The 13,537-nt window shown below is 27.3% G+C and overlaps 1 protein-coding gene across 1 annotated transcript; it reads left to right on the top strand.

Moving 5' to 3' along the window:
• The first annotated feature begins 5,873 nt into the window (after positions 1–5,873).
• LOC107930465 (RING-H2 finger protein ATL2) lies at positions 5,874–9,895 on the top strand. The gene is made up of 4 exons (XM_016862137.2): positions 5,874–6,212; positions 6,403–6,500; positions 8,343–8,515; positions 9,322–9,895. The coding sequence occupies exons 1-4, from the start codon at positions 6,054–6,056 to the stop codon at positions 9,327–9,329; spliced, it is 438 nt and encodes a 145-aa protein (XP_016717626.2). The 5' UTR covers positions 5,874–6,053; the 3' UTR covers positions 9,330–9,895.
• The last annotated feature ends 3,642 nt before the right edge of the window (positions 9,896–13,537 follow it).

The raw sequence follows: 13,537 nt of genomic DNA, 5'->3' as shown, positions 1-13,537 counted from the left end.
AAATTCGGTGAATCTTTTTATGTTCTTTTTAGGGTACAGAAGGCAAGATCCTGCCATAATAATAATACCTTCCGTTGAGGGTTAAAGATTCTACCCTTAAAAACCTTTAATAAAAATTGGTTTTTCGACGCCTCAAATATTTGGTAAATGTAAATTAATAGAAATTAAATTTTCAGTGTAGTGGAAGTGTGCATGCTTTTTTAGTATTTTAAATTAAATGATGAAAAAGTGTCTTTAAACAAACTCAAGCATAATGAAGTGAAGTAGGATTATATAAATTCCAAACATAATTATGTTGAGTCCACTATTAAAACAATCAATTATAGGGGAAGAATTCAAATCAATCAAAAGAATATTCAATATTTTGGTGCAAGGGATAGTCAATTATTAACATCATACATTCAAAGACTTATCCAAGTGTAGAGTTGGGAGGAAATTATAAAAAAAAAAGTAGATATTAAGAACTATGACATTAAGTTTTGGTGGGTTTAATCAAAATTTTATAAAAATGTTAGGGATTTAATGAGAAATTTTAAATTTTTGGGTGATTTAGTTAAAATTTTGAGAGGATTAATGAGAATTTTAAAATAAAAAAAAAAGAAAAGAAAAGAAAAGAGGATCTAATTGAAATTTTTAAAACTTTTAAAGGGTTTAATTAAAATTTCTAAAAAAATTAGGAGCCTAATTAAAATTCCAACTTTTTGAAGGGCTTAATAAAATATTTTCAAAATTTTCAAGAGCCAAGGCCAAGGGCGAATCCATAATTTTTTCAGTGGGTCAAAATTAAATTATAATTTTTTGAGAGGTCAAAATATAGTTTTTATTATTTAATAATTTATGATTTCATCATCCTTAAAGTGATTAAACAAAAAAATCATTTTTTGAGAGGGCCAAAGTGTATTTTTTTCCTTATTTTAACTTAAAATTCCATTATTTAATAAGGACTAAATTGAATATCTTATATTTGGGGAGGCCCCTTGCCTGCCCCATTAAATTCGTCTCTAACCAATATTTTTTAGACTCTTGTTACCATACATGATTAACTTTAAGAATTTTCTTCTATTAATTTATTTAATTATCTTTAAGAGATGATATTCAATAAATTTAGAGTTCGAATCTCAATATCTGCAATAAATTATATTTTTAAAAATCTTGAAATTTTTAGTAAAAGTTTTTTAAAATTGGGAGAAAATAAGGGGCAATGCCACTCGTATAGCATTCCACTAATGGTTTTTAGATTCCACTTTTATTAATTTATTTAATTATTTTATTAACAATTTCATTATATGTGTTGATCATATTTGTTATTTTTGACACAATGTCTAAAACTATTCATAATCTCTCCAACTCGTAAATAGGAAAATAATGGACTTAAGCTCACTCAAACTCTCATTCTCCTACATTAACAACAATACTCATATATAATAATTGATTATATTGAGAGATGATGAAAGTAAAGCATCTTCTAATCATAAATATATATATATATATATATATATATATATATATACTTTGCATATAAAAGGAAGAATCACATGAACAAGCAAAGCCATATTCATTTATAGAAAATGGTATTTTATAGAACAGAGAGCAATATCTGGAGTTTTCAATCACTCTTCTCAAGCATATATTCTTGAATCAACCACAATCCATTTTTCTGTATAACAATCATTGAGTTAATTGCATTAAACATCTTTAAATTATGATTCTATTTTTAATTTATCTTTAAATTTCAAATCATTTTAATTATATCTCTAATTGAGGTTATGTTAATTAGGTCATTCAATTGCTAAAATAATTAATTTAATTGTTAAATAACATGTTAGATCTTGTGTGATATAATTTAAAATGAAAATTTTAAATATTGTAAAAATAGATATTTTAAAAATCTTAATTTTAGGTTTTTGAAGTTTTTAGTTAAGCTTAATCATTCACTATTTCTTTTTTCTTTTTTCTTTCTTTTTTTTTTCTAATTTTACTTATTGATTGTAAGACTCGAACCGATTCACTTCAGATTGAGTGGATTTTTTATTTTAAAAAGTGGGTGTGGGGTAGGATGGATTTTATCTTTTGGAAAGTAATATGGAATGAATATGATAATTGTTTATCCCATCCCGACCTGCTTCACTATATGAAATTATCATTTTATCTTTGTATATATAACTATTAAAAGGGTAAGAATGTTATAATGTATTATAGTGAAAATTCATATATTTATGTTTAAATACTCTTTGAAGAATCAAGTTTAAATATTTACTTGGCTTTAAAATTATTGAAAATATTAAAGATAAATAGCAAAAATTAAATCGAGACGGAGCAAAACGGAGAAAGTCTTATCTTAATTGATACCGTTGCTGTTACAAGTTAAAACAAATAGGAAGGTCTGAATTAGAATGCGCTTAATAGGGTAAGTAATATTCGATTCGACTTGAAAAAATTAAAAAATAAAATTTAAGTTTTAAATTATTCAAATTAAATTAATCGAGTTAATCGAATAATTCGAATAAATCAAATATCAAACTCTTCCCCCTCAAACCCTTTTACTTCCCCCCAAAAAAAATTACTTTCTCCCAAACTCTCAAGACTCTTTTTCTTTTATTTTCTTCCCAAAATTTTTACTTCCCCCAAACCCCAAATATTTTTTCCTTTTATTTTCCTAAAAACTCTTCTTCTTTTTTTTTGAATTTATGTTTACTATTTATATTATTAAATTAATTTTCACATTTTTTACTATTTATATCATTGAATTATTTAATCATGTTGAATCTTTATCAATTTCTATTAAAATTGAATTACTGATGATACCATCAAATATTCGTATTAAAATTTTCTATTGGTATCAATTTACACTTTATCTTTAAAATAACTTTTATTAAAAAACCACATTTTTTATATTTAATAATTTTTTAATTTTAAAATACATGGTGACAAGAATCATAACATTATTGAAACAACTAAGCAAGCAAAGAAGCTAAATCATGTATAAAAGATTAATAAATAAATTATGAGGGGATGAAAGTTAATAACTAATTATTTTTTATTCAAATTTCATCTCACTAGACTTGATTCAGTAAAATTTTAAATCGAGTTAGGATGATAAAATAGGATTCATCAACTCGATTAACTTAAAAATTTTTCATTCGATTCGATCAAACGCTCACCCCTACGCTTAAACACATATTTTTCATGCAATAAATTTTAGGCTGATTATTTTTTAACACGTTAAATCTAAATTATTTATGCAATAAATTAACGTGTTTAAAATTTTATCTACATGTTCTAAACATGATCTTTCTCAAATTCAATATGATATTTGATGTCCAAACTATTATTAGACTAATGGAAGAGTCCACTCCAAATCCAAATTAACATTTGACATTCAAATTACTGTTAGATAAAAAAAAACTCCATTGATGTAATACAGATACTTTAAAATTTCAATTAAAATATTTTAAAATTAAAAATAAATTTTAATTTTAAATAATAATTTAGACCAATTATATATATTGATGTTGATTTAGCTTAAAAAACTAATAAAGTTGAAAGTTGAAACCGTTTATTACGTTTTGTCTGTTTAAAGAGTGAAAAATGGTTAAGAGGATAGGGTTAAGCCACACCCTTAATAAAATAAAGGCATAATTTCAAAAATCACCCTTGATATTTTTGTTTTTTTTCACTTAAGCCCTTAAGCTTTCTTTTTTGTCATTCTTATTCACAACGTTGCAATTTTTTTTCATAGAAGGCCAAAATTGACAGAAACCGTTAGTCAACCAACGCTTAACAATTGTCTGACGTGGCAAGACTAAGCACTTTGTTTATTTCTCTGAATAAGAATAAATAAATAAGAACCCAGAAAGTTATTAGCTTAAAATTTTCAACTTATCTTTTCATTGATGCAATAGATTTAAGCAAAGACCCATTTCTCTTCCTCATCTCTCTGTTTTTGAGTTCTGTTTAAGAGTGTTGGACTGATGGCGGGTGGTTGTAGGGACAAAGCGCAGTCGTTTCGTGGATCTCGAATTGACTAACTCATTGTGATCGGTGTTCTCCTCACTATGTCATCGCTTTCCTTTTCCCTCAGAACCTCATCAATCCCACCGCCGCAGCTGGTAGAAGACGAACAATCTTGGGTCTGGGATTGGGTTTGATTTTGAGTATTTTGAGAATAAATAGCCTTATTAGGAATTGCTTTGAGATTGTAATCTGAGAAGGAAGCTTCCTCAAAAATTTGTTGGCCTTTCCGGTTGAAGAACCGCCGCTGACGGATAAGCCGACGGGTCTGGATTGGGTTGGGGATGATTGTGATCTCTCTTCATGGTTTGCTAATTTCTTTTTTGTTGTTTCTCAAAATACACATATTTCTTGAATTTATTTCCTTTTTGAATTTGTTTTTATAAAATTTAAACTTTTAATACGTTTTTAAAATTATCATTTTTTTTATTTTTATAAATTTTTTAAAAATATCATTTTTTTTATTTTTATAAGTAAATTTTTAAAAATATAAAATGCCACGTTAGTGATAATGTGTCATGTCAGGGAAGTCATTTGAAAAAAGTTGTAACCTTGTGGATGAGAATGACAAAACAAAAAGCTTAAGGGCTTAAGTGAAAAAACCCAAAAATGTTAAGGGGTGATTTTTACAATTATTCCTAAAATAAAATAACTCTCATCGTGAACCTTAGACTAGGCTTTATCCAAATGCAGCAATCACTCAGATTTAAAATAAATAAAAAATTAAATAATATTACACCATTTCATATATGAATTTCATCTACTATTAATGAATTTAAATACGACATTTCATTATCTAAAATAAAAAAATATACGAAAATTTATAAATAAATATTAATAATTTTATTTTAACACAAAATATTAATAATAATTATTATATATATTTTTTTAAATACAATCAACTCGGTCTAGCTTTAGTCAGATTTGAATTTATGGGTTTATGTTATAATTTTAGTAGTATTATTTATAAATATTCTATTTTTTTTTACTAATGATGAAGTGTCGTATTATTCATTAATAATGCATCAATAGTAAATAAATAACGAGGATACAAAACCACGTATAATGGGAAATTTTTTCATGTACCTTATTGATATACAATAGTTGCATTATATTTCAATTAAATATAATGTCAAGTTAGATCAGATTTCTAAATAATAAATAAAATTGTAGTTGTTTGAACTAGATAGTTGATAAAATCGATTGGATTGTGAATCGATTGATATACCAATTCAAATAGAGACGTCAAATCGATTGATCTGTGAATCAAGTATTGATCAATTGAATCAGATTGAATTGTTTAAACTCATTTTTTTTAATACTTGATTTAATCAAATAGTACAACCGATCGACTCGAAGACTTAACCAATTCAACCACTTATCTCATTATAAAATATAGAATCAAGTTGGATTGGATCTCTAAATAATAGATAAAATTATGATTGTTTGAACTGGATCAATTGATTAAATCGATTGGATTGTGAATAAACTGAGTAACAGTTCAAATAGAGACATTAAATCGATTAACCCATAAATCGAGTATTAATCGATTGAATCGGCTTGAAATAGTATGACCTGGCTTATCCAATTCAACCACTTACCCCATTATAAAATCCTCTGTTTTTTTCCATTCACGAAGCTATAAAACATTAATGCAGATAAAGAGATTCTCCACCTTAAATCGACTAAGGAATGCATATCCACAATTTTATTACCGTCGATACTGCTGCAAATTTGTAGCCAAAACTTGCAACCAGCTACTATTACAAAAACTGGGTCCATTGAATGTGATTCCAAACATTAAACAACAAACAATCCATTTTGTCCTTTTCTTTCGAATCCTATCCCCCACCATGCCAAACCGATAATATACCGCCATGTGGTAGCCTTCTTTTCTTTTCTCTTCAGAAAAAAACCCACCCTTTTTTTCCCAGTTTTGCCTCCAAACATGCTCATTCTCGGAAAATTCTGATCCAGGTCTTTCTTAACCTTTTTTCTTTCTCGGGAAAATCAAAAACAAGGAAAATTTCAAGAGAAAAAAAATGTTTGGTTCAGGCATGAATTTGATCACAACAGTGATCGGTTTTGGAATGAGTGCCACTTTTATTGTGTTTGTTTGTACGAAAATGATCTGTCGGAGAATTAGAGGGTCCCAAACCCGACTCTTGTTTCAGACCGAATCCAGGATTGATCTCGAACAGGTTCATTTCGTTTTTTAAAGCTTGTCTGGATTTTAGAGATAAGGTTTTTCATTTTTTTCTGAATTTTGATTCCTTATCTGTCATAACATTCAGTATATTCAGATTCATGGGCAAATTTTCGAACTCGTTTTGATTACTTTGTGGCATTGAATTTTGGGGTTTTTCTAAAACATTAATGGTTTGATGGCAGGCAGAGGCAGAAATTGGAGGGGTTGAACCAGTAGTGGTAGCTGCAATACCCACCATCAAGTTCAATCGTGAAGCTTTCAAGTCCATGGAAGATGCACAGTAAGTTTTTTCTTTCCCTCAGCCGTTTTATTCTCTTGTATCCATGGTAAAATTACAACAGAGGCTCCGAGTTAGATTATATTTTATCATTTTATTCAAAAAATGAGTAAATTAGTCCCTGTACATTAAATCAAATTGGTTTTTTTATTTAAAATTTTCATCCATTTCTACTATTAGAAATTGGTGCGGTTGACGGAATACCGGACAATTACACATGGTGTGCTATATATACCTCATGTTGATGTACATGTAACAATTTTTAATAGTAACCATGGATGAAATTTTTAATAAAATAATCAGTTTGCTCTTTGATCTAACGTATAAGGACTAATTTGCTATTTTTTAAGTAGAAGAAAAAAAATACAATTCGACTCTTAATATAAAGACCTCCACCGTGAAAAAGTGAATTCCATTTTTCATTAATTTCATGCTAATTATTCAATTTAGTGATTGTGGTAATTTTTAAATTGGTTAAAATATGCCATAGGTCCTTACATTCTTCACAAATTTGGAATTTAATTCTTATACTCAAATTTAATTGTTAACGCTATTATTTTTTTTGTTAAACTTATTGGTAAGACATTTTGAAATAAAATAAAAAACTTACTTGATAGCAATATAACTAAAAAAATGATTTTGTAATGAACTTGAATTTAAAACAATAATTTTAACTGTGTTAACAGTTGAACTTGAATTTTGAAATTTAAAAAGTAGATAGATTAAATGTCTAAAAATAAAAATATAGAGATTAAATTTTAAATTTACCAAAAATTCTAAAATTTAGGGCATATTTTAATCTTTTAATTTTAATGGTGGTTAAAAAATTATTAAGTGTCATAAAGTTGTATTCTAATAATTAAAAGAATACATAATTGAGATATGGGATGAGTTTTTTCTTAACTTTATTTGTGGTATTAAAAAATGGGATAAATCAATATTTAGTCCTTGAATTTAGTAATATTTTTCTCTTAATTTGGTTTCTAATTTTTTTTGTCCGTATTAATTTTTGAACTTTGTAACTTTTCCTCATATTTAAGTCATTTCAAGTTATTTATTTAGATGATTTTGAATTCGAATTCTTTTGAGAGCTTTAACTTTGGTTAATTCGAATTTCTTTATTGATTTTTATGTCAAATCAAGTTAATTTATGTTTGAAATTTCAAATCAAAATTGATAAAGACAAACTAATGTCAATTGTCAAATATTTATTCGACACTTCCAGCCAACATAATTCTTTTAGGAAACTATATTAGTAGTAATCTAACTATGTTTTTTTTTCTTTTTTAGTAATTTAATTATGAAAAGTTACAAAATAATCATTCAACTATTTAATTTTATTTTATTTTATCACTTAACTATCTTAAATTTTTTAGAGTTTTCATTTTTACGTTAGCCAATTGGTGACAAAAAAAGATAAAAACGATAATTGTATGATCTATTGTAGTTTGCCCAATTTTTTTATTACAATGAAGCGGTTTTCCGGGTTCCTCTCCTTGACTGATAGGTGATTTTATGAAACTTGTTATTCACTTCGTAGTATTATCTTCCTATGTTACTTCAAATTTTTTTTTAATATATCGAAAAATCATATCTTATAAAATCTCAAACACATATCTTAAATAAAAATACTTTATAAAAAAAAAACTATTGAAGTTTTTTTAATAATTTTATTATAGGTTCCGATCATATTTATTTTTTTGACATAATATTTAATCTATAAATAAGAAGATAATACGTTTTAGCATACTAAATTTATATTTTTCTATATTGACAACAGTACTCGTACTAATTAAATTAAGACTCAATTGACCAACTCATTTAGTTTCTGGTTTTGTGAAACAGATGCTCGATATGCTTAGGCGAGTACGAAGAGAAAGAAGTGCTAAGAATCATGCCCAAGTGTGCCCATAATTTTCACCTTTCTTGCATCGACGTTTGGCTCAGAAAGCACTCCACTTGCCCGGTTTGCCGTACGCCGTTACTCGACTCATTGGAATTCGACACTGGCCAATCAGGCACGTAAGATCGGATCCAATTACTCCTAAGTCTTTATTTTCTTTGAAATTTTAATATCCGATACGTTTGGATATATTAAAGAAAATATATTTGAGTCCATTCGTGGGTGAAAAGTATGGCACTGGGTGGGATTTTCTGTTGACTCCATTTTGTACATAAATTACCATTCCTTCAATTTGATTGTTGTATTTAGTTTTACCCTCTCATGTGTTATCTTTTCATTGAAATTTACCTTGTGTGATTATTAGCGTAATAATACGAGAAAAAATATTTATTATATATGTATTACAATAGGTAGATATAAAATAAAGAATAGTTAGTATAAATTTGAACTTGAATTTTGAAAGAAGAGTAAAAACCAAAACTTTTTCCTTCTTTTTGCTAAAAATAATTTATGGAAATGACTAAATATTATCAATTGAATTAGTTTATTACTAACATGTATACTAAAACATGTGTAAAAAATAATAATTCTACCAAACGTAGCATCCACTTGGAAAAATACTAAGATTTTGAGCTTTAAATTTGTTGAATAAAAGTTTACAACACATATAGCAATGGATTTTAGGTTGAATTTTTTGATTGTAAGGTGAAGTTTTTTTGGTATTGTTTTTTCATCCACAAAATTTGAGCCCAAAATTTTACTTTAGAGACATCAAACTTTTTTACCACTTAACCTATCGAATATCGATACTCTATTCAGTTCTATTCACTGGTGTTTTGATTTACAAACTAATAGGTTAAATATGCTCTAAGTCTTTGTACTCTTCATACATTTGGAATTTAGTCGTACTATTATTTTCAGTAATTTAATCTGTCGGGTATGCCTCGCATTTATCGGACATGTTGTAAGCACCTTAGACGAGAATCGACGAGCAATCGAAGAACGGCCAAAACATGCCCAATGTTAGGACAAGGAGTGTCGGCTCGTCGGGACAATATTGTGACGAGGCTAATGGGACGTTGCATTGTCACGACGTGTTCTCCTATTTGGTAGCTGTGTTCTAGACTTCAAAAAAAACTTCTGCTTTCAATTAGACTCTGATTATTCTAAAGATATTTTAGTATGATTAGAATTCTAATTTTAGCCTATTTAAAGGGGTTATTATATCCCTGTTTTGTTAAGCCAATTAAAACGTAGTCACATATGAGTTTTAGTGGGAGTTTCATGATAATTCTGGAGAGTATTTTATACCTACCCCTTTTATGAGTGCCTTACGAGATTTAAAGTTTTATTTATCTGTTTGCTCTTTGAGATTTTGAGCTTTATATTTGGGGTTTTGAGTAATGTACAGGTTGTACATTTAAGTTTATTTTTTTATATTGTACTCTCGTTTGTTTACTCATTTAGTGAAAAGTCAATATCTCCTTTGCCCATGATTTTTATCCTTTTTTGAGGATTTTTTCACTTAAAATATTTATGTTCATTCTTCTACCTTTTCTATTTCGTTGTTTATATGAGTTGACCACAACAAGCTGGTATCAGAGCTTGGTTTAGCTTTTGCAAATCAACTCGTTCGACGACAAAACAATTAATTTAGATAGAGATTTTTGACGGGATCACAAATTTCAGTTTCTGGTAGTTTCAGATAATTATGAAGGTAGCTGATGTAGCCGAGCACAATGATGATGATTCGTTATTCTCCATACATAATCAGGTTGAACGTAGAGTCGTGTCAAATGTCAAGCATGTGCTTGATTTAGAGAAGAATCTCATCCCCATTTGGTTTTAAGTACTCGAATGGTCCGCAGAGTATTTGAGGCAAGGTTGGTCGCAGAGGGTTAGAGTCAACAATGAATATAAGATTATAAGGTTTTCATACTATTTATGAGTAATATAACTTCCGCGTGGTTTTATATTAACTACTTAAGCAAATTTTTTTAAAGTCGCATAATTCAATTTAATGAAAATCTTATTAATTCAAATTCAATTATCAAATTTTAATGAATTAATGATCAAACCGGTCAGACTATCGATTCTTGATCCATTTAATTTGATTAGAATGCGTATTGTTGCCAATGCAGGAGAACGTAGGTTAGAGTGTCTTGAAGCGAATTATCATCCTATTTATGGGTTAGGGAGGGGCTATGGGCAGTTTTAGGTATTGTGTCAAAAAGAGCAGATATGGTCAGAGCCTATAATGAGATTGTTAAAAAAAATCATAAAAATCAAGATTTTTTTTAAATTGACAAAAATGATTCAATCGATTTAACGTTAGTTCAATCAAATTTTTTTAATCTCAGACATTTGGTTCCTATCAGTTCACAAGTCAATCAATCTAACCCCTTATTTCGGATCGATAATTAATCAATTCTCAATCCAATTGATCAAATTAACCAATTCGATCTGATTTTGAAAATAGTGGGATGGAGAGTAAAATTAAAGTATAGTATGATAACATCGCCAAATATTTTAGGGTAAACTACAAAAATGGTCATTAAACAGTTGTCTTTCTTCTATTTTAGTCATTGAATTATTAATTTTTTCGATTTAGTTACTAAAATTTTCGAAATCAAATATTTAGATGAGTGACAGAAAGCTAATGTAGGCTTTTTTATTGGTCTAATAATACATTTAGCCCTTCAATGTTTACACATTCTAGCAAATTGATCCTAAATATAAAATATTCAACGAATTTAGCCCTTGATGTTTACTAAATTTATCATTTTAGCTCGGAATCTAAAAAATTCACTAAATTTAATCCTCAAAATTTACAAAATTTATTAACTTAATTCTAATTTTAAAAAATTCAATAAATTTAAAAAACCCATCTTGATTTGGAGTTCACTGAAATCATGCAATTGAAAAAACTCAACATTGATGAAGCTCAAGGGATCTTGATTTACACTTGTGTATGAACAAATTCTCTAGATGGGCGGGTTTAGACATACCCATCTTGACATTTTCATCAAAAGCAGTAGAACAATTGGAAAGAAAACACATAATTGGCAGTTTAGAGAAAAGGAAAAAGGAAAAAAAAAATTAGGAAGAATAAAATCAAGAATAGTTGAGGTTATTCTCTTCATTTTCATCATCGTCGGCTCCTTTGGATGGGCATTTACTTTCAATGCGATGTGTTTAGCTTTTTTTTTTGTCTCGCGCTACAATATCGTTACTGTATTTAATCTCACCGTCACTACTATTTTTATACTAACCGTTGATAAACGCACCACTTATCCAAATATGTTCATAATTGAATTAGTCATGACAAAATGTTATTTGATTTGAAGAGACTATTCTAAAACTTATGGTAAAATCATGGGTTAAATTATAAAAATAGTTACTAAACTATTATCTTCGTTAATTTAAGTTTTTTTTCATGAAATCATTGGATTTTTATTCAACTTTTCTGTTGGTTTTTTTTTTTTTAAATTTCTTATAGCTTGGTCGAAGATCAATTCCTCGTTGGCTTGGAGTTCTTCTTGAACAAAATTTCTTTAAAAATTGTAAATTCTGTTGGATTTTTTTAAAATTTATTGAATTTATTAGAAGTAAAACTAAATCAACAAATTTGTAAAGTTTTGAGGACTAAATTTATTGAAATTTTTAGAATTAGAATTAAATTGATAAATTTTGTAAACATCAAGGGCTAAATTTGTTGAATATTTTATATTTAGGATCAAATTGATCTAATGTGTAAATATTGGAGGGCTAAATTTGTTATTAAACCAATAAAAAATCCCCCATCAACTTTTCGTCACTCATTTAACGGCAACTACTAAGTAGAGGTGCCCATGGGCTAGTTCGGGCCGGGCCTATGCATGATATTAACATACCTTATACTTGCCCAAGTTCGACTTGAAACGAAATATGAGCATAAAATTTTGCTTAAATCTACTCATATTTGTAAAAGACTGACCCAAACCCATTTTAACCCGCCTATATTATATTTTAAAATTTTAAAAATATTTATATTATATTATATCAATCTTAATAATTTTATTTTTAATTATTGAATTTCTTTATATTCATCTTAATATTTTTTTAATGTGTTATAAAATACATAATATATAAAAATAACGTAATATAAAACATTATAAACTTAAAAATAGGTCGGGTCGGACTCAAGCCTTGAAAGTTCAAGTATGAGCCCAGCTCATATTTTTAAACGAGCCTAATTTTTTTGTCTAAATCCTCTTAAATTTCAGACAGGCCTTCAGGCTTGGACGAGTAACTAAATTCAAGAACAGGTCTACTATCGGGAGAGTAACGAAAATATTTGATTTCAAAAGATTTAATAACTAAATCGAAAAAATTAATGGTTTAATGGCTAAACTAAAAGGAAGATGATAGATTAGTGACCAGTATTGTAGTTTATCTAATGTCGGTAAGTAAAAGTAAAAAGTGATACTGGAAGGTGAAGAGTAAGTGACGGTGCGATACGTTTTGGAATTTGGACTGCCCACGTGCTCCCCTCACTCCTTTTCCTTTCTTTCACCTAAACTTGTATCTTAGTTTAGATACGCTAATTTAATTAATAAACTAATCATAATATAAAATATAATTAAAGCAAACTCAGGACCAAAAAAACAACAGAATAAAGCACAATTAAGTATTAAATTTTGTAGGATATTTTGGCATTAATCACAAATCCCTCTTATCTTTGTATTCAGAGTTAAATTATATCAATTTATCTAATCGATTGATTCGGCTAATTCAAGTTTTTATAATAATTTTTATAAGTTTATATAATTTTAATACTTTTTTATGATTATTATAGAATTTTAATACGTTTTTATAAAATTTAAATTTTTTTATTAATTTTATAATTTATTATATTTATTATAATATTTATACTATTATATATATTTTTATAATTTTTATAAGTTTATATTTTTTAATATTTTTTCTATTTTTTATAAATTTTATAATTTTTTTAATATTTTTTATAAAAAATATTAGATTAAACGAGAAGTTGTTAAGTATGATTATCTGATTAATCTATTGATTTATTTTAACAGTTAATATAATCATTAATGAAAGGAGTTAATTAATTATTTTAACTAAGAACAAGAACTTA

The sequence above is a fragment of the Gossypium hirsutum genome, chromosome A08 (assembly GCF_007990345.1).
Source record: "Gossypium hirsutum isolate 1008001.06 chromosome A08, Gossypium_hirsutum_v2.1, whole genome shotgun sequence".
Classification (NCBI taxonomy): Eukaryota; Viridiplantae; Streptophyta; class Magnoliopsida; order Malvales; family Malvaceae; genus Gossypium; species Gossypium hirsutum.
Note: the sequence above shows the minus strand (reverse complement) of the source record. Positions and strands in the feature narration are given on the sequence as shown.

What these genes read in the sequence shown, in the direction of transcription:
- LOC107930465 (XM_016862137.2), top strand. Translation starts at nt 6,054, where the DNA reads ATGTTTGGTTCAGGCATGAATTTGATCACAACAGTGATCGGTTTTGGA. An exon ending in CCAGGATTGATCTCGAACAG is followed by an intron (nt 6,213 to 6,402) that starts GTTCATTTCGTT and finishes GTTTGATGGCAG; the next exon opens with GCAGAGGCAGAAATTGGAGG. An exon ending in AAGTCCATGGAAGATGCACA is followed by an intron (nt 6,501 to 8,342) that starts GTAAGTTTTTTC and finishes TTTGTGAAACAG; the next exon opens with ATGCTCGATATGCTTAGGCG.